The 22,744-nt window shown below is 39.8% G+C and overlaps 1 protein-coding gene across 3 annotated transcripts in view; it reads right to left on the bottom strand.

Annotated features, from left to right (window-relative positions):
- Positions 1–22,744, bottom strand: part of AMMECR1 (AMMECR nuclear protein 1) — a 98,483-nt gene that overhangs the window by 37,404 nt on the left and 38,335 nt on the right. For 2 of the 3 annotated variants that reach the window (XM_086756227.1, XM_086756228.1), the window contains one exon: positions 2,717–2,827. The exons of the other annotated variant lie outside the window; for it this stretch is intronic. In XM_086756227.1, the coding sequence (XP_086612353.1) occupies positions 2,717–2,827 (111 nt within the window). The remainder of the gene's footprint in view (positions 1–2,716; positions 2,828–22,744) is intronic. 3 annotated transcript variants of the gene reach the window in all.

Here is a 22,744-nt window from a genome sequence, read left to right as displayed (position 1 = left end):
TAGAGAGCTCAACATGGGAAAGGGAAACTCACTTGGTCAAACATCATTTTTGTTTATAGACCAAAAAAGGTGTTTTTTTTAAGCGGAGCAGTGCGAGTGTCCCAAAAAAATAAACTGTTCACTTCAGATTCCTAGATGAATGATAATGATGCTATTTCAACAAAACTATACTATTGTGTGCAGACAGATGTATATGCTACACAGTGCATACAATATACAAGTGGAAATCACTACTAGAATTAAGGAAAAATCGATTTATCATGATCCTAAGCACTACTCAGTGTATTTGTAATAAACTCATGCGTGAAGGAAATCAGGGATATTTTGATCACTAAGCAGCAGGGTATTTAAGAGCAGCTGCTCTTCAGTACCGTTTTGTTCACTGAAAGCTGGGCCACGATTACACAGAAGGGCTGAAAAAGATAAGAATGAACTAGGCAAACAACCCAGTTCTGTTTATCCACACTGTCTCTTCAGAATAACTGAAGAAATGTGCCTTCCAATGTCAAAGTAAAATAAAGTCAGAAGAATATCTGCTTGTATCCTCAACTGAAAATTTTGGTCAAGTTCCACATTCTGAGGTGGAGAATCCATTCTCATTCTACCTATTTTGTTGATTAATTTTTTGCCCTCCCTGAAGAAGTTTGTTTGTTTCCTTTCCCCCTTTTTCAGGAATTGTCATACATTCTGCAGGAGCCTATTGCCCACACACTGCTGGATCAAGCTATCATGTCCTAGTTGCTGATCTCCTACCTAGGGAGGCCTGTGGAGCTCCAAAATCTGAAAATTCCGAGACGGTTCAAAGGTGCTTCTGTTATTCCTCAAACGCCCTCCTCTGGAAGCTCTGTAGTTGAAAAGACTTAACACCATGAAGGGAACTGATCACAGGTAACCCTCTGACTGATAAAAGGGAACAACTTTTTCATACATTCAGATACGAACTTTACATTTCAGTGGTCATATCTGAAGTATGGGGGTTTTTTTGGTAAAAAGAAAACAAAACAAAACAAAACCAGGAAGCATTTTTGGTGCCACAGACATGAAAAAGGTTCCCCATAAAAGTTAGTAAAACCCAATATGGCACTAAATATAATATTTTATTTTAAAACAACTGATGATCTCACAAAGATTTTTCAAAATTAGGCTGCTATGTAGTTTCATTTCTCTTATCTTGAAAATTACTGAACTATTTATCCTCTGAATAGCCTAGTACAAACTTCCACAGCACGTGGCCATCATTTAAATACTGCACTGAAAATATTTCAGTTCTTTTTAAGTTGCATCACATTTAATACATTTTAACTTCAGCTTTCAGACTTAGAATGCACTGACAGGATTCACATAAGCATCTTTAAAGGTGTGCAAGTAAGCAAAGACTACCATTTTGGCTACTACCTTCTTTCCAGTTTTAGAGGGGTAATTTTCTGTACAAGCTCATTGTTCTCAATGAGGCACTGTAAAGCGTCAGTTTACATGAAATGCTCTCCAGTGCAGGGGGCAAGTTGTTCTTCCTCCAGTCTGGATCACTAATGGTTAAGATTTTAAGGCTTTTAACCTTCAATAGAGAAATTTCTTCGAATTGTATTATAAGCTTCTTCTCATTGACTATTTTGATTTCTGAAGTTTTAAAGGACACAACCAGAAACATTCCAGACAACATAACAAATAAAACCAAGGCAATAAAGGTAACTAGGTCTTTCAGAAGTTTGTAAGGACTCCAGGAGATGAGCAGTTGATTTCTTCTAGCTGAGCAGAAAAGCATGAAATGAACTTCAGCTTGCAACAAACTAGGGAGACATTTAAGGAAGAACATGTCCCATCCTAATATTACTTAATACCAGGATTGATGATCCTGTAATGGAGGGAAGCCTCATCTAATGTGATCTACAGGCACCCATTATTTTAAGTGATGACAATTTTAGAAGTCTACACATGCTAGAATGCAGTTTCTATTTTAAAGCACTATTAACAGTCTATTGTAACTGAGTGGAATAAAATTCCGTTGATTCTTTAGAAAATAAACTTGAGAAAATTCTTAGAAAAAAAAAACAAGTAGAAAGCTTGCTACTAGCTCTAGTGATAAACTTATTAGTTTTCACTCTACGCAAAGGAAATGGAACAATATTAAGGTGAATGAATTTACGTGTAGATCAAAAAATGAAGGATTATGCTGCCAGGGAGTGAAGGATTATCATCACTTACCTCCCTCATCCAGAAGCTTCCCACTCAGGGGCTGGGATGTATCTGAAGAGTAACATGTAATGGAAATTTGTAGCATTAAATTAACTGCAGCTGATTGGAAGCACCTGATGGAGAAGAGGTGAGAATACCTGCTGTTTTAGAAGCGTGAATAGGATAATCCCCAAATCTGACTTTCTGGTCTTCTGCCCTGACATTAACTATTAAGGTCAAAATTTGCCTGAACACTGGAAAAATTACTGTAATAGTCAATTACAATAAGCTACTGGAAAGTAGTTTTCCAGACCAATCGAAAGGAAAAAGGCTCAAGTTATGGTTTTTAACTGAAACCATAGCCTCACAACACCAGTACTCAGATAACCAAGCAACACAGTTAGCATCAAAAGGAGATACAAGTTTTCATTGATCTGTACAGTGACACAGCCAAAAAACCCAAAACAAACCAAAAGCACAGCTATCACCTCCTCAGCAGAGTATTTAAATACCTAAGTCAAGGCTACAGAAAACAAAATCTTACCTAGTAAGTGTGTACTCCCTGAGTCCTGAATGCAGGTTCATGGCGGAAAAAGTACCTATGCATCCACGCAATCGTTTATCTCGACCGATCTTCCACGTTACAAACAGCGGGCTGTTTCAGGGGAGAAAAAAAAGACGTGATCACAGAAGCAATATTGACAGTGGGTGTGAAATTTCAGCAACAGCTCCCTTCCATTTTGTGTAACGGGGGGCCAAATCTCTCAAATAACTATCTGAGCAGGCCATAGTATTTAGGTCCTTTGCAATTTTTTTTTTGACTGTTCTAGAAATGTTGCTCATGTGATATAATTGAAAATAAGATTACTGGGATAGTTAATGGACAAAATGAAACTGCCTGGTAACAGATACAGTGCGCTCAGTGTCCCTTACTGGTACCTGTCAGCCTTCTCCTGTGAATGGGAAAAGACATCTGTACATAAGGAACCCTTTACAGAGGGAAAATATCCCTGTCACACTTCCACCCCTCCACCTGAACATGAACACTTTTGTCCTTAACACCGCTGGCAAGAAACTACCAGAAATCTTTGGAAGACAAGAAAATTTAAGAACACTCTCCAAACTTAAAGAACTGCCTGAGGAAAGGGTATTTTTTCCATGAATCCCAAGTTAGTGTGTAAGAATCTCCCAAATGACCAGCAGTGGAGGAAAATCTCCAGTAAGTTGAAGATGTCTCAATTACATGAGTGTGACAGCTACAAAGGAATAATTCTCCTATCAAACAACTTGGCACCAACACATACATCAAGTGAGTTAACAAGAAAGAGACAAACCACACAACTTTTTGGGACCAAAGTTTCCTTGCAGTTCTAGAGCACTGCATCAACTTGGAATTTCTCAAGGGAGCGTACATGGCTCCTGGATACCCAGACTTCTCAACTCTAACAAAGATTTCTAAGCCTGAGATGAACAGGGACACACAGAGAAGAAAAGCATATAAAATTTACTCTTTTTCCAGAAAGGAAACAAATCACAGTGGATCACACAAAGAAGAGTGCACTTTGTTTTAGTGTTAGGCTTCAAAAATAATAATAATTTTTAAAAGATATTTCAGTTAAACAACTTGACACAGAGTATTATTGATTACAAATACGTTCACATTTCTCCAGAACAAGCAACCCCACTCGACCCCAAAAACCCCAGAGCACCTTCCCCTTAAATCCTGAAGTTAATCTGGTGTTAATTTTTGTGGAAAGTCATAGGCCGGTCAGATATAAATATATCTCATTCTTGATATGAGGACTATAGCCACGCTGCACTAGAGCTGACAGAGGCAAGGTTCACCCCTGACGTTCAGAGCCCCTGTGACCACCACACGCATGCTTAAAGATCTGCAACTGATTTCTCTCCAAAGCTACTTGGTCAGGAACTGCTCTTCAGCGTCGCACACATGTACAAACCATCGCGCATCTTGTTTCTCTTTATAGCCATTTCCTACACAGCGTCCTTGCTACGCAGTCCGTAGTCATCGTGACGAAGATCACGAAGTCTAACATGAGGTAACCCACCTCAGGCTAGCATCTGAGAAGCAGATTACAAAGCAAACATAATTACCACATGTGCTCTTAAGGAGGGGAGCAGACCCAGAAGCACAGGCACAGTCAGAAATTCACAGAAAGTCAAGTTGGCTGCATCAAAAAAACAAAGAAGAATATTCTTCTGTTACTACCATCAGCTGCAAATAATGAGCAGATTTACAACAGCACATGAAGATTAACAATGCTGCACTGCAAGACAGCTTTTCAGAACCACGTCCTGTCTCACTCCTCATCTGAAGGAGCAGCAAAAACATAACCTGCAAGTTTCTCTGTATCTTGTGAAACAACGTTCCTTTTAGCTATGCTGAGACTCTCAAAATACACTGAGGTAAGAACTTTATCATACGAGCACCTCAGTCACTGCACAACGGCACGGCTCACTGCACAGCGTAACGGAGACGGATGCGACCGTACTGGGGGTATATACGTAGGTCCTTCCCAAAACCTGGTGTTACTGCCTGCTGCCAGAGCAATTTCCTCCTCGTTTGATTAAACTGGGCAAGTTCCCTTCTTTCAATGACGATGAATAGAAGAGGAAGCTGAAGTCATCTCTTTCTTTCAGATTTGGATTTCCTTTTCTTTCTTTCCCTACCCCTTCCCCTTTTTTTATTTTTAAGTTGTTTGATAAAAACTGAAGAGCTTAAACCCAGAAGGCACAATTACCTAACATTTAGTAGAATGCAGGCTATTACACTACTCTCCATCAGATCAACGAGTGGTATTTTACCAACATTTTCAAGAAAGGTATCCCAGTTCCCCTAAATGGCATCAACAAAATTATTAGACCGCAGTGGCACTCAAGACACTCCCCTTGCACAGAAACAAGCCTGAATAAGATTCAAATTGGACTTTAGGATTATTCTCTTGACCTTTATCTTTGGATTATGAGATTTATTAGCTGTAATACACTTAGTGGAGGGCTATAATTCAGGGAAACATATACGCATTTACTTTCTTGTCAAAACAGAATTCCTCCTAGGACGCACCGTTACTGCTACTTTAAAGGAACAATAGAAGAAAATGTCCAGAGAACACCACTGAATGTCAAATAGATTACTGAAACATTTGCATAGGCTTTAAAGGTCCTCATCAATGAGTACCAACAGAAAAAGTAAATGTTATGTATGTATATTTTTGTACTAGTGGTCGTAGTATAAACACACCCATCAGACTAAATTTAAACCTCTATCCATTGGGTAAATGAACCACCACTGGTAGCTACACACACTACACATCACAAAATCTGACTGAAGATGTTTTTCCAACCTTTCAACTCCTGTACTCCCCTACACTTACCTTTAGTGGCTCCTGGGGAACAGGGAAGCATCAGCACATCTACACAGAAGATGTAAGCCCACTGAACAGAATTACTTTTCTGAATTGCCATCACAGACGTCTGAAGGGTAACACGGACCAAAGGTTCAGAGTGGTCAGTGACCCAAGAGGATTCTAACTCTCCAGATTCCAAAAATAAGGCTGAAAGGGACCTTCGGGGCTCCTGCTATCCTAAGGACTAAATATATTCTATAATTCTGTACATAAATGATCCACACTCTCCATCTTAAAGCTTACTAGAAATAACGGGGACAAAACCCCCAAATGAAAAATTAAAAGGTTGCCTCAAAGCCTCACTGAAGTTCAGAACCTCTAGAAACATTCCAATTTCCTGTCAAAATGTTTTCCCAGTCAGCCTATACCTAGCTGTACTTGTGCCAACATTGTCCTTTAGTTTAAATAGTTATTTTCCCTTCCCGGTTATTATTCCCCAAAGTATTTATAGAAAGAACTCATATGCCTCTTCAGACTTCACTTTGCCGAGCTAAACAGGCTGTGTTCATTCAGTTTCCTCTCAAAGGGGATCTCTCCATTCTGACCACCACAGCTCTTCTCTACACTTTTTTACAGTTTAAATTCACCTTCTTCAACACCAGTGTCCAGAACATACGCAGAATTACACAGAATGCATTAATGCTTCTATCTCTGAACTAGAAACACTGACTAACTTTAGGGTTAATTCTCACAGTCTAATATAAAGTCCAAGTCTGCCATTCACAACGTTATAGAGCAGTTCCAGACTTATACTAAATCAAGACAATAGAAAACCTGCTCACAGAACCCAGACAAGCTATGCAGAGAAAAAACTTCTTTCTAGTGATGTGCTTTTCATGTGCAAATCTCTGAGGCTAAGTGCCAAACTCCACAGATATCGATGTCAAGAGCAGCTATGTACATACGTACATTTTTCAACTTCAAAAAAATCCTTATTGTCCTCTGTTATCTGTTTTTCTTGAAATAAAAAGGAGGGGTTTTTTGAACAACATGAATTGTTAGAGTGAAAATTTGCACCTCCAGGCACTTGAAAGAAAACAGAAGACAAGAACAGAAGAGAAAATCATCAGTAAAAAGTAGAAGACGCGGCAGATGTGATGCTAGAGTCCCTTTTATCCAATGCCGTACTGCAAGCACACGCATCGCATGCTGAAAAACTGAGTCACCTTTTTGGCTAAAGCAGTTCAAACCACATATCCCAAAGAGCAAGAGAGCCCATCAGGGTGGAGTGTGCTCACCTTTCTGACTCTGGCTCCCTCTCAAACTAGCAAGAAAGCTGACGGGTTTTTTTTTTTTTGCTTGTTGCTCTTTTGATTTTTAAAAAAAAAACATTCACCAAACCAGATGCTGCGCTTCCCTGGGAGGGCTCTAACAATCAGCTTCAAGCAGTTCTCTTACTCAATGTAAGGTGAAACATCTTATTAAAAAGCAAAACATCTCCAAGCTTGGGAGTGAGCCCTCTTGAACCAAGAGACTTGGAAATTTCCTTGTCTTGATGGGTTATCCAGCTTCTCCCCATGGTGCCAGGAAGCTCTGACTACCCTGCTGTCAGCGGTAACAACAGGAGCGATGCGGAGCACCCTGAATACTCAGCAGCTGAAAGCTGGTGGAAGATGTTTCAAATCGTACAGAAGCAGACAAAATCCAGACCCTCACAAGCATTTGGAAACACCTTAATCATTCTTCTGTCATAAGAGCCCGTATTTTGTGATTTTTTTTTTGTCTGTGGGCCAGACACTGAAAAAATATTCCCATCTAAAACTATTTAGAAGTGCCACAGCAAATTCACAAGCGACCTGAAGACTATAAACTCTCCATCCAGCCATTGCCTAATTCACTACTTATTGAAAAGTCTTGCCCAGCTCTAACCTAAGCAGCAGGCAATTGTTTCAGTTCTTTGCTGTAGAGGCCATCAGGCGCTACTCCGTGAAAGCCAGCTGATCATATATATTGTTTTTCCCAACTTTCAGTTGCAAAACGGAATTAAAGAGACACTTGCAACACTGACCTTAACGGCTAGCCACCAAATGTGCGGCTGAAGCGCAGGAGCGTGGGTCACCCGATCAGAGCTCTGCCCCATGTGTCACCTCAGCTGCTATTACACTGTTTTCATTAATGAAGAAACTAGGACAGCCCTGTCCTTTACTTGAGCATTCATCTGTTACGGTTTCTGGAGAACTGGAGCATTTTACACAAAGGTCACAAGGTATAAACCTATAAAAACATTGAAAGTATCAAAATAGTCTGTTATACACCTGGCTTACCAGTGCCCTAAGAATATTTCTTACTTTACAGTCAAAATCACCTAAACCAGTTATTGACCTGCTTGCTATACATCACTGAAATTATTTAGACTGAAAGCAAAAGCGTGCAAGCTATTTTAGCAATGTCAGCCATCACAGCCAGAGTCAGCATGTCAATAACTGACACTGACATCATGTAGAAAGCACTATTAAAAATATCCTCTTTTAATAGAAAGCACTGGATACAAGTTGCCTTTTATTTACCAGTACATTTAATAAAAAAGTGAAGGGATCCTTAAAGTTGTGAGAAAGAAGGCAAGAAGTGTGAATACATTGGTCTTTTTCTGGTATCAGAAGCAGCAAGAAAAGTTTCCCTTCCTTGTTATGGACAGGCAGGAAAAGAAAGGGGAGGAAGGTGGGAAGAATAGGGGAGAGGAAGGGTAATAGATCAGGGATTTTTCTCTACTTGTATAAAAGATGAGTAAGAACTTTTTCAGTTTCACTTGAAGAGCTCCAAGTAATAAAAAAACCAAAAAACAAAAACTTGTATAACTTTGAAGTGAAAAGGATTAAACATGATGAACTGAGAGGTAAAATGATATTTAGACAGACATTTTAATCACAGTTACTTAACCTACCACATTTTATAACCAGAGAAGGGAAGAAAGTCTCTACTGCCCTAATGTTACTTGGCACCCAGGGCTGCAGGATCGGACACTGGAAAGTCAGCACCCTCATCGCTTTGCGGGGCCAGAGCCCTTCCACTTCAGCTCTGAGGATTTCCAAGCTACAACACGCCCAGAAAGTACTCTAAACAAGCAAAGCTGCAACGGTAAGCGTTTTCCTTTTTGGTTTACACAAGTGAACAAGCTATTGTTCCTAAATTCTAGAAATTTTAACATCTGTATTTTTTAACACAAAGCTCACTCTGTCTTATTTGGGATCATGCTACACCTTCAAATAATGCTAAACCCTCGTGTAGTACAGTTTCAATACTCGCTGCAGAAAGAGAAGTGAATGTTTCTCATTAGAACAGTATGCCGCAATCCCTCACAGACGCAACGCCAGCCTTATTCAGAATCACAGAAAGCAGCCTCCCCGCGAACTGATGCCCTCTACACTTTGTCACACTGCAGGCCGTGGCATTTCCAGATGTCACAATTCAGTGAGCTAATCCACATGACTCAATGCGAGAGAATACAGCCTGGTAATGAAGGAGGCGGGAACATCCACACCGATGGCTTTATCGGGGCATCTCTACGCTCCCAGGCACAGGAGAGGGGCAGATATGCTGAAACGCTGAAACTTCTCCAGTTTGTGATGAAAGGGGAAACTTCAAGGATGAAATTATGGAGCTGGTCAACAACAACAACAAAAACAAAAATCTGGTGAGTGCCTTTCTGCAACAGTCATACAAGCACACAGCATGGTGCGAGGCCATTTCAGTTTCGCAGATCTATCCCAGAAAAAAAGATCTGTTTAGACACAAGAAAGGGAAGATGAGTTCACCTCCAAAGGGGAATAAGGGAGAATGGCAACACCCTCCACCCCAAATTTGTAAAGACAGAATTTGATAAATGTAGACAATTAATACATACGATTTTCTGGCAGACAAGAGAAGCAAGAAAAGGAAGAAAAAGTCACAAGCTCCTCACAGGAAAGAAAATTTCCCTCAAAGGAAATGGGTACAGGTGTAAAAACAACCAACAATCACAGTAATAGCACCAGTTAGAGAAACTGGAAATAAATCGGGTTATGAAACGACAGACAGAAAACCAGCAAAGCGTAAGAAAAAGAGGTACAATGAAGACAATTAATTTGCAACATGATATATTAATATTAATGAGTATAAAGGAAAAAAGCAACTAACATTCATGAGAAGAAAGAAAAAGCTAAGGAAATGGTTGGCCCGCTACTGAACTCAGAGACTTAGGGGAACATCTGGCAACAGAAGATGCCAAGAAACGCGAACTAAAAAAATCCTAATGGTGAGCACACGAATGCTGGGACGGACTGCCCGGGAGGGCATACGGCTGCCACGATCAGTGCATCCTCAAAGGCCTCCAAAAACAGCCCACTGTCAGGAATACCATAAATATATTTGATTCTGTCCTTTAACAGGAGACAAGACCAAATGGCCTCCTGATGTTTACTGTGGACTTGTTTTCTGATTTTGTGTGATGTACTATAAGAGAACAAAGGGACAATTCACACGCGAAGCTGTCTGTTAAATTGTGCGAGAGACAATTGCCATTATAAACCTTCAGGATCAGAAAAAAAAAAAAATCTGAGAAAAACACATTCATCTTGCACTTCTACATGTCTGTATGTAGCAGAACTACAGAAGTGACTGGAGAAAAAGAAATATGTATCATTAATCATATTCTAAAGATCAGAAAACATTATTTATCGCTTCAAAGAACATAAGACTGAGTAGCTTCAGTGAGGTTGAATATTCAACATTTACCTGAGTGCATAAGCACTCTCTGAATCAGGAATAGAGGCCAGTTTCTTCAGCCACTCATCCACAAGCTCAGTGGGCTCTGAAGTGAAAATCTGGAAAAGCCCATGGACGGTGTTTTTTCTATTCTGAAAACCTATATAAAGAGTCTTTCGGGGAAGCGTAAATAATCTTTTTTTTTCTAGAATTAGCTCACCTTAAAGACTTTAGTTTCTCCTTCAGCCGAGGTGCAAACAAAAAGCTGTTTTTTCCACGACAGTGCCACTTAACACATATTTTGACATGAGTTAAGAAAGCACTACTTGCTTGAGTACTGTTACGCAATTGGAAAGAGAATTAGTTCTGAGTAAAGTGTCTGAAATCCATTACTCTGTCTGTGTCTAAATACACACAAAAAGCTCCAACTTACTACAATAACAACTTCATCTAGCAAAATTCATAAAGACTAAGCACATCTAAAAAAATCCAAACCAAACCAAAACAAAAAAAACCCCTAGATTTCCCTGAACAGGAGGAAGTTTATTTTGTGATAACATTCTTCTTCCTGGTGGGAACACATTTAGTCAATGAAGAAGGTTCATTACTGCCAACATATGATGATCCAAAGACAATCACCACAATCTACTGGCTTCAGAAGCTGGTAGCGAGAGCTGCAATTTTAAAACATTAAATACTATATAATTACTGGAAAAGTTATTAAACACGTTTGAGGGCACAGCATATTCTGTCATTCTCAGGACTAAAGGATCAAATGAGTAACTCTTCCCACTACTGTATTTCAGAAACAAACATTTAGAGATTTTTTCCTTTACCCATATAACAGACTTAGTATATTTGGTCATTTTCCTGAAATCATCACATGCCCTAGAGAGATCAACCTCACAATCAAAACTTAAGCTGCTAGGTGTGAATTTGTTAGCAAGTTCTGCTTATCTAAGCAGCTAATCTTACGGAAGGTCAGAAAGCAGCTACTATTTTAAGAAAATCTAGTTTAAACAACAGCATAATCAGGGTTAAAAATAAGAGGACTACTTACTGGTAGGTCGTTTTCTAAAGTGAACCTACAACGCCTTAATGAAGATCACATTCAATATATTAAAATTTGTTTTTAAAATGGCGATAAATTCAAATACAACCAGAGGATGTGGTTGTTCTTTCAGCTGCAGGACCAGTGCTTTGTTCTTGTCTACTATACTGAACGAGCTCAGGCAACACGGGCAACATTCCAGAAGAGAGAAGGGAAAAGTAACAATTTATAAGGGGAAAACAACGACTTTTAGATGCACCCAAATTGGACACTCAGCCAGACACTACTCTGGATTTACAAAATCCTTATTCTGTACCTTCTCCCCTCCAGCTTTCACAAGACAATCCATCAGCTTCATGAAACAAATTGAGTTTCTATGATAAATGTTCCCAAGTTCGCTGTTCATTTTGGTAAAATAAATATTTACATTTAACAAAACCCAGAACTACTCAAAAATCACACAAGTTGGTTATGTAGGCTTATTTAGCATTGCTTAAAAAAGATTCGAATATTTACAGTTCCTCAGAGAAACAAAAAAGTTACCTTCTACAAGTACAGAATCACTGCTCAGGACAAAACCAGTTTTACCAGCCTCTCTACTGAAGACAGTTTTTAATATTGCCAGCCCATAAGTGTGTTTGAAACTGAACATAAGGACTTGCAGCATGACGCAACCCCACTTTCAAGAAGCAATCTTCAAAATCATAACATCCTCCATAGAGGTGCCCCTCAGAGTGGGACGGCAGGCAATGTCAGAGCACTTAAACCTTAAAAATATTTCTACCCCATACAGCTGCAGAGACAGCTTTCCAAGTATGATCCAAGCATTAGCCAACGCAATATCGCAACTTTATTCCAGCACCTTGGCTGTTGATCTCAGCAGCAGGAGCATTAACGCAGCCTTAATGTTTACTATTTCTTGTCAGAATTACGCATGCAACAGGGAAACTATTAGTCATTTCAAATTTAAAATACTCTTTGCAATGATTAACAGAGGCACGAAGCCATCACCCACACAAAAGAGAGAGGGGAGGACACGATTTGAGAGTAGACATAAGGGAGAAAAAAGCAAGAAGTAAAATAGAAAATTCAGAGCTCCTCTGGAAAACTATGGAAGTGAAGGAACAGTGGGGAAAGAGAAAAGGTTCTTCATTTTCCTCCGAACACCAAGTAGAACGAGTCTGCTGGACTTAAATAATAAAAGCTAATGATGCAAGAAGGAACTGCCAGAGTGGGACAAGGGGTTGCATCTTTAAAACATAACAATTGTGATGCCAAGGCTCCTCACCAGGGTATTATCACAGCACTTTCTGTGACCATGAACACCATGATTCCCTGCTCTTCCATATTTACCTCAGACGAGTCGGTTTAGCCTTCTATCTTGTAAACTTCTGCTAATCCTATCCAAGCCCTGGTCAGCAAGGTAGACCTACAAACGAGCTCCTCAAAAACAAACAAAATCTCTATTTCAACATAAAAAAAAAAATCACTAAGACAATAAATAATCAGTTTTTTGTTTTGTTTTTTTTTTTTTTAAAGGCTTATTGTTTTGTACATATTTGTTCCATACAAGGTGCTTACAAGTCTCTCAGCACAGGTCTAGAGGGAGCAATGCAGTTTGGAGACAGACATCCAGACGGGCACACTTATCTGAGCGCCACAGCGCCATACGTGTGAAAGCCGATAGGATGGCACCGCGCTTAGCCCAGCTGATTCTGGCTCTTCTTAAGCACTACATCAGGAATTGCTAAACTGTACACTGTTCTGTAGCAAAGCCATAACCACGTAACACCTCTCTGATCAGCATCGCCAGCCTCACACAATCTGAGATGTGACAAGGTATTACAGAACGGGAATAAATGCCAAACACCATTGGTACATATAAATTTTTTAAAAAAACAATTGTTCATTTGGGAACAGACAGCTGAAGCGTGTATTCCTGCCTCCATCAAACTCTCAACTCCTTACGCTTCAAAATTCATTCTTCTGCCCGTTGTGCTCATTTCTGTATTTCATGTAGTTTTATCCCTTGTTTCTCCTTCCCCTTCCATCTCCTTTTCCATTTCTGTCTTCCCTCCATCTTCTTCATACTTAATCTGTCTCCATTTGTGAAGAGTTTTTGAAAAGGGAGCAGAGGAAATAAAGTAAAACTCAAGTTACTGCATTGCACGTGCCCACTGTAAGTCGGTGAAGGCTGAGGCCTTTCTCCCTAAATGTGTCGCTATTTGCTTTCATAAATTCTGGAGCCCTCATTTTGATCAAAACTGCTGGAACATTCAGCATGTCCCCAAAAATTCAGTTAAAAGTTATGAGAAAGTGGATTTGGAATTTTGGAACGCAAACATGAAGACTTAACTCCTCTAATCAAAATAATGCTTAATTTTTCGACACAGTACACATGCTCATTAAACGCATCCAGAGTAAGGCCTGTGCCTCCAGACAAACTGTTGCTCTAATGTCAAAAGCAACCAAGAACAAGCGTCAGTGTATTCCAGGTTATTAAGACACCATAAGTTGTGAGATTTAATAAAATTATGTAACAATATGTATATTTACACTATAAAACTGTTTACATTTATGCTCTGACCTACTTAAGCAAATTGTTTTTCCCCAATTGCACAATTATGAACCAGAGCAGAAAAATCAGACTTTATGATCAATTCAGAGTCATTACAAATTACTAACATTATTACCCCAGAGTCTGCACTCACCTGATTATAACTTCCTATGGGGCATATTTAAATATTTCTAAGAACTATAATTTTGTTTCCCCAGTACCTTTATTATTAGTCTTACATTACACATCTTCTAATCAACTCAAACTAACTTCAGATTACACATTGAAACTATTGGTTTGGTAACAAAAATTATTCACAAAAACTATTAAAGCAAAGCTGGTATTTTCTCCCTGGCTATTCCTACCTTTCTCATACCACAGAAGACATCAAATTATTCAATGTTGCCTTTTGTAGTAGCAGACAGACAAATGAGGAGCCTACTGCAAACAGTTTGCACCAAGTAACTCCGGCAGCATTTTGAAGTGTTTTCAACTGGATAGGTCCCAGCCAAAGCCACATCTCCACCCCGTTTTCAAAGTGAGCAACTTAAAACCACATGCTGCTCCCGTATCTAAAAGTGAGCTCAAAACTCATGTACTCAATGGTCAGGTGTAGTTAAATTAACAAACATGTTAACAACGCAGCAACGCCATGCAGTCTCCTCTCAAGGTGGAGCAAGGAGTCCTGAATAAGAGATACTAATGTCAAAGAAAAGCATTTTAAAGGTTTTAAAGGATGGAACGCAGTCACCCTAAAAACATATAATTGTGAGCTTTGCAAGTCAAAGTAGAAACAATTTCAGTACCACCAAAGACGTCATGTATGGTTTATAATCATTCTACTTACAAACTGTAATTGAGACAAAATATTTTTAGTGAATGTATTTTCCTTTGCACAGTCTTTTTTTTTTTTATTGCAATTAATGCTTTCAAAGGATTGAGCAGAACCCTTTCCTAAGATTCCATGCAAACCCAAATGTTTTAAGAACACCACATCCAAAATGCTTTAGAAAGCTGCATAAGGCCCCCAGACCTTCTTCATCGTAAAAGAATAGTGAAGACCATGCTGAAGAGATAAGAATAGCTCCAGCTCCCAGATTCTTTCTTTCTTTCCTTAGAAGTCACTAGCGAGAACACAGCAAACATCAGTTTTGAGGTGCCAGTATAACGTTTCCCATCTGTCACCAGCAGGATAATTCATGTACAAAATCAGTTTGGGAAGTTGATAGAGAAAACCCATTCTCTAGGCACCAAAAGTCCAGAAGTTTACCGCCACAGCACCACTTCCATTCTTTTATAAGAGGGCAAGCAATTCCATGCCCACAAGTAGTGGCTGCATATTAACTACAAACCGAGAGCCAGAGAATATTGTTTTGCGTAGATTTCAGATAGCAGCTTAACACACAACCCCTACCTTCAAAGTCTACACATGCTACCTTAACAAAAAGTCTGTTCTCATTGCCAACGAAAATACTGAATTCTTCCTCCTGATTGACAGTTTTACCCAAACTGCCAGTGACCATTAGCAACAGGGATGCTGGGTTTTCAAACAATGATTATTTTGTTGTTGTTGTGCTGAAATATTACCTGAAGCAGTTAGTCAAGATATCAGTAAAAACAGGAGTCGCAGTTATTAAAAGGTCACACAAAATTTTATTAGGAGCTATAACTGAGACTCTTCTGCTGTAGACAAATTATAACTTATGCTTTAATGTATTTCAGATAACTGAGAGACACATTGTTCTTTCAAAATACTAAACGAATTAGTAGAAGCAGGCAGAAATGTATGCAATTTGTTCGGGAAAATAACTATTAAATAAATTCACACACTTCATACATACGAGACACTAGACATGGTCATAAAGGCATCCATTTGGACCTTTAAAATGGTTTTCGTTAGCTGCCAAAGGCAGGATGCGTGCTGAGACATAAGCACCTAGGGGCACAACATAAACAGCTGAACAAAAAATATTTATGCCAATAACTGATCATTTGCCAAGCCTGCGAGAAATTAACACACAGGAGTTTCTGCTTAAGTGGAACTCAGTTCAAAGGAATGAGAAACATTTAAAGAAACCTAAGAAAAAACTGGAACCACATAGGATTTTTTTAATAGCAGTAATATGTTACAAAACTTACATGCCAAGGTGTCAGCTGACAGGAGAGAGTGCAATTCAGCCAAACATTCAAAACTGTATCCTTAAAAATCACTGATCCTTCTTCATGTTAAACTACGTATTCTAAAGGTCCACTGCACAACACTAGCTTGCAAAAGACTTGAAACATTAAGAACTATAAAATAAGAAGATGCATTAGTGTATCCCTGAATATTTTTTAAATCCATACCTTTGAAAATTTAATAAACATTAGATTATTTTTGGTACCCGTTTTAAGAAGCTCATTATAATGTTGCAAAACAAGGTAAAAACAAGCCTCAGCAAAATTTGAATTTGCCCTCCAATTCAGATTTCACTCTACAGCTGGAATAAATGAATCTTTTGGATCACAAGAATTACTGCTAAATCAATGCACTCTAGATTGCACTGTTTGTATAGATCTCAGCCATGTAATTTAACCAATGAGACAACAATTCAGGGGCAGACTAAATACCGTGCTGCAATTAGAGCCAAATGGAATTTATATTTTTGTCACAGAAAAGATCTCTAAAGACAGCGCTTTTAAGACTGACAAGATGATTCAAAATCAGGGAGTTCTCACTGGTAATGTCTGCTACGGAGACTGGATGTTTTTAAGTGAGACAGGCATCCGTTAGTCAGCATAGGTACAAAGTACGGAGACGATATGCCTTGAGATGAACTAGATGATCTCCCAATGTCTTTCCAACCCTTAAATCACAAATGACTGCATAGATGGTTGAGTAACAGTGAAGTTCAGGGCTGCTGTTTAAATAAAACAGCCTCACCCAACCTTCCCATCCCCAGGCAGCCAGCCTCCTTTCTTGTTCTGGAACAAAAGTCTGATTGGGGAACTGATCCGGTTAAAAATATATCTCTCTCCTTTTCGCCAGTTTAACTCAGACCAAGTTTGTTTCTCCACTCTGTTTCACTGTGTGGGAGCACATGCAAGGACATCAGCTCAAAAAGAGAGGAAGAGGCAAAAGAGGCAGTGAAAAAGGGGCAAAGATGATGACTGCTTACATCTGCACCCCATAAGAAGAAATGCATGCAGCACAGCTTAAACAAAAAGGAACAGTAGTAAGATTTTTAAAGAAAGATAATTACTTTTAAAACTGACAAGTTAGGCTTTCACTACAAGGGAAAAAATCTAAAAAGTTTTTAATAACCCAAACAAACCACAAAAAACTGCCTCGAATGAACCTCGCCGCAGTTTTATAATCGATAACTAGCAATGCCACTAAAAAGGTGCGCTCGTGTTGCCTACTTGTTTTCTCTTCCAATTTTCATCACGTCTTTTGCCATCACAAGCATTCATGCGGTCACAAGTTGGGTCAGAGCTAATCTCTTAGAAACAACCCACTCCAGTTGCTACTGCTGTGTCCTGTTGAACGAGGGATCCTCCTTGTAGCAGACAGACTTAAAGCCTAGGAAGAGGCAGGCGGGGGTATCGGACAACTTTACTACACACAGAGCTAGCTGTATTTGTGGCATCTGACAATCAGCTGGCACACTGCCCATCAGATGCAGAGGCAGCAACCTCACAGGGCGTCTACACTGACTACTTGGTGATTCAGCAAAGAAAACAGAACTCCATGGGATCCATGCTAGCAACAGCAGTGTATGGAAAGGCAGGATGGATGCTCTGGAGAATAAGCTCAAGTCACTGGGCAGAAGACTTAAATTCAGGATCAGGATTTTCATGGTGCTGTTTTCTGAAACGTTGCCAGTTCCACACCCGAGCCCTGAGAGGGAGGCTGAGACAGGAAGTCAAGGATACAGAGGGAAAGCATGTAGGCATGATGGGAACAGGAAGAACTTGTTAGTCATGCACATTACTCATGCTGGAGTCAGCCAGGCTGGCATGTAAATCAGAGTTTTGGAACTTACAAACACTTCTACACTACTGCTAGAAATTTCAGAAGCAACAGAAGAGAAGGCCAAATGCTTGGCCTCACCTGACACTCTCGAAGTAATAAGCATCTCCAGGACTTGGTGGAAGGAGCACAAGTCAACGCAGTGTAACCCTGAGAGGCTACCAGCCTACTCAGCAATTCCAACAGGAACGACAAACATCAGGCAGGTGGGGAATGGCACTGAATGTGAAGGACACAAATATTTAATGGCGTAAAGTATTACAGGAAAAGAGAAACCCAATGAACTCCTTACGGTAGAAGTTGCACAATCAAGAAACAAAGATGTATTACCAACTGCACTACCGGTTCAGGGAGATTTAAACTTGCAAGTTTAGGAAAGGTAGTAACAGTGGGCAACTGAAATCTCCTGAAATAAAGCGGACCCTGTGCCTCATCAGAATGATATGTAGAGATTTTTTTTTTTTTTCCCCCCACAATGACCACTTCCTTGGAAATTAGTGCTAGGACCTAGATGAAAAGATGTAATTTTTGGTTTGATTTTGAGTGGTACACAAGACCTAGTTACAGGATATTGACAGGAAAGCTGCTCTGTAACTGTGCCTACAATGCCATTCTATTTCAACAGTAGGTGAATACAGCAGGTCATAAAAATATCTGGCACACGGATAATGAATTTCAAGAAAGGGAACAGTGTAAGAAAATTGAAGTAATTAGTAATCGTCCCAACCCATTCCCCCTCAAAAAAATCCAAACAAACAAACCAACCCAAACACACACAACCCTAAAAGGAGCAATCCAAACAGCAAAAAGAATGCTGCAGCTTAGAGGCTGTTAAAAACAAAACCATCGCCCTCTCAAAAAAACCCCAAACAAACCCAAAGCAGACAAAATTCTGTATTAAAAAACCAGGTAAAACATTCACCACAGAAAAGAAAACAAAAGCAGCCAAAAGAATACCTCAGCCCCAGCAACAAAAGCCTGCATGGCTGAACAGTGAAGTTAAGGAGGGCATCAGAGAGAGGCCAGCTTTTAAAAAGAAAGTTTGCCTAATAAGAACAGAAGAGATTATAAAACACATGGTAGGTCAAAAGCAAACACTAAAAGAACTAAAAATGTTTGGGTAGCACCTTGCAAAGCTACTTAACTACATCAAAAGCAGGAAACCAACCAGATGCAGTCTGGTGCAGCTCACCTGGACCAGGCATTTACAGGGCCGCTCCAAACCCGAAAGCGAAGAACAGCTGGGCAGCGGTTGCCAGGGGAACTCCAGTGCACACAACAGCCCCTAAAGGGACTGGAACTGCAGAAATGCAAATGTGATCTCCAGCCCAGCAAAGCAACAGTGGGTCAGATCACTGTGCACATACACAACCACACTGTGTTGGAAAGAGTCTTCTCCCCAGCTGGTGCCAGCTTACACATCCCTCTAAATTTGGGCACTGAGCTGTTGGATCCACTGAACATCTGGGTTGATGATCAGATAGTCTTATGGAATGGATCACTCAGGATTATTTTGGAAAAAACTTCTAAGTGTAATCTTCAGCCACTCAAAGGAGGCTCAGGACTTTCTGTGACAGCCTGCACATTCCCCTGCAGCATAATGCAAGCTCCTGGAAAACTTCACCATCTTAAAACCACGATGCACAGGTTTGCTGTGCATCGCAGTGTTTGCAACTACGTGCTTAAAAGCACCGTGATGCACTCAGATGAACTCAGCAGGCGAAAAATCCCATAACCTTGTTTAGTTTTATATTCCAGGCTGCAAGCTTTGTTCTGACGACTGGGGAATTGGATGTAGGGCAAACAATTGGCAATACTGCTAACAGCAGACACGCAAAAGGAAGTTTGTCAGATGTGACTGCTTTTTCTTCCATAGCTTCTGGATGTACTCGCAGGCACCAATCTGCCTGCTGATGGTGTCAAAAGCTGGAAAAAGTCACTGAGGTGAGGCCATACAAAAAAAAAAAAAAAAAAAAAAAAAAAAAATCAGGTTGAATTCAAGTTTCAAGTGTTTCTCTCCATTGGTATCTATAGCATTGCTGGACACAATAGCAGGCTAATGGTCTCAACCAGGAGGGCAGTTACATTCTTAGAGCAGAAAACAAATCCAGGTTAAAGCAACTTAAGCTGCAGTTCTTGGCAGCCTAAAATTAATAATGGCTGGTTGCAAGGGTCACTTCTCTTCCCAGACTGCAGGGGAAGACCCAATCCCTTAAGCCAGCTCTGGCATTTAGCACGCTAAAAGACTCAGCAAAAATAAGTCTTACAACTCAGCGAAAAAATAACCTAACAAAAAGCAGCAGAGTATCTGCTGCTGACTTATCAAGCAGAAACAGCACAGCAAGCATACACTGATCAATGCAAGTAGTGCATGTGAGGGTGTGGGGCACGTGTATGAGGATGTTTTATTTGCCGTGGACATGTAGTCTCATCCAAAAGTTGCATTTAACTCGCATTAGTTGCCCAAACCAGCAGACTACACTGACATCATTAATTACGCCTGCAATAGATGTGGTATGTGAGTGAAGGCAGATTGTGAAATGACAGTCCAGCTCTATATTGTCATTCAAGTGGCTCACAGGATACACATACACTGCGTAAGACAGTCAGCTATTCAACACTAACAATACTAAAGGAAAATTAAATTCTGGAAGACCTAGAATTAACCTCAAGTGAAGAGAATACCATGTTTTCACAACAAAGGTTAAACTTTTCTTTCTAAAATTAAATATTCTCTCAGACACGAGATACAGTCTCATAACTATGTACAGAACACCTTCAGTAAGATCCCTTCAAATGTCAAAACTGAAATTCAAAAACCATCTCATCAGCCTGAAAACAACGGAAAATAACCAGGGTGCATTTTAATTTTGACGCATTAGAACTTGCTCATGTTTTGGTTCTGTTTTATTTTCACTAGATACTATTTTATGAAAGCAAAAAGCTAACTACATTTTCAAATTAATTTTGAAAATTACACAGTATTTCTGAAGCTAACACAAAATTACAACTACATTGTGCATCAGCAATATACATATAACCTTTCAAAACAGGACCAGAGTTCTCCAAAAATAGTGGATGCTACAACTCTGTCACAAAAATATACAGTATAAACTTGCTAGTTTTGTTAAAGATAGTTATTTGGTATACTACCAAAAAGCCCGCAACAACTCACTATCCATGAGCAGATCCCCACGATCATAATTCAATCATTATTCTGAGAATTAACTGAAATAAACCAGCTGTGGACCAAATCACTGACCTAAAGGGCAATGTTGTTCTGTGGTTATTAAATCTGTGCATTGTTAAGTCAATGAAGTTTCTAAAGGCTACACCACTCAAAATGTATCTTTACTCCAGAAGACTAAAGATTCAACCATCCTACTGTCTATTTATTTTTAAAATCAACACACTTATAATGGTAGATAGCTTTCAGAGGACTATGAAAAAGGCTGTAAATTCCTTGAAAACAGAGAAGTCTAAGTTGTTCCTTTCTGGATGTCTCAGTGCAATGCTTCAAGGTGCCAGGCCTCCTATTTTCACTTTTTCCAAGGCAGAAGAATTCAGCCATCGTCTCACTGACCGACCAGACTCCAAGCTGCAATTGTTATTCACCAGACCTGACAGCTGGAGGTTGGCACCTATTTTTCTCTCGGTAACCTGTAACAGGTGGGTGTACACTGTGCTTGGCAAGTTCTACTGAAAACAAAAGCATGGATTTACATGCTTGACTTTGCTCAGGTACAGCATCCACCCCATCACAGCACTCAGCTCTGCGCCAGGCCATACACGTGACCAGGAGGTGGCACATTCCACCTCAGCAGTTTACCTCACGGTGCGAGGCCAGACGCTTCCTCTGACCATCGTTTCCACTTTTATGTCCTTAAGAGGTTGCCACTCCCTCAACTGCATCCAAGCCCAAAACACAGGTAGCAGTGGCCATCCTTCAGCTGATGAGGGAAACTTCAATCGGGGTGAGGGGAAACAGAAGAACAGCCATTTAAAAAACACTGATAAGCAATAAACATAATTCTGGAAGCAGTAATCACCTACTATCACACTTTGCTGGTTTGGCGGGGTTTTTAAAAAACAAACAAACAAACACCAAACACACACCCCACCAAAACCCAGCTTCGCTTAAAAAGTTGTTTACATACCACAATTTCAAAACCTATCAGTCTGAAGTCTTCTGACATCTCAAGGTAAAGGTGGAAGCCCCAACTTCCCCAGAAACCTCAGGGTGAGCCTGTCATTTCAGCTCCCCGCTACTCCTTTTCATAGAACCTGTGCTCCATTTCTTTGCTGTCATGAATTGCTGTGCAAATCAAAATCCATTTTGTTAGATGGCTGAAGTCAGGTAGTAAAGTCTCCAGTATGACTAGTTCAAAAAAAATACTGCTTAACAAATACTTTGTTTGCCATCTGAAATGTCATTTCCTTGGGTTTTATTTTGGCAACCCTTCTTATTAACAGCAAAGATACTGTGTTCGGAAAAGCAGTATCCTCATTCCCTGTTCAACATGAGCCATTACTGAGACACAGTTAAATTCAAATTCAGTGAAAAATTATTTACACCCATAACACTCTCCAAATCCATTACGTCTACAGAGCTGTTATTGACCAACATTTGCCCCTATTCATCTCCACGTCAAGAAAGATAAATCTTATTCAAGCCAAAAGCAGAGTGGAAAGAACAGTAGAAGTTTCTCTGCCAAAGCAAAACAGTTTATTAGAAACCAAACTCCACTTACTAAGCCAGTAATCCTGCTAGATCTAAACAGGTCACAGAGACCCAACTTGGGCATCTCTGAACTTGCACTGAAACAAATAATCTGCTCAAAAGT

This window comes from Chlamydotis macqueenii, chromosome 11 (genome assembly GCF_036417535.1).
Source record: "Chlamydotis macqueenii isolate bChlMac1 chromosome 11, bChlMac1.mat, whole genome shotgun sequence".
In the NCBI taxonomy this organism is placed as follows: Eukaryota; Metazoa; Chordata; class Aves; order Otidiformes; family Otididae; genus Chlamydotis; species Chlamydotis macqueenii.
The sequence above is the reverse complement of the archived record's forward strand: the minus strand, read 5'-3'. Positions and strand labels throughout refer to the sequence as shown.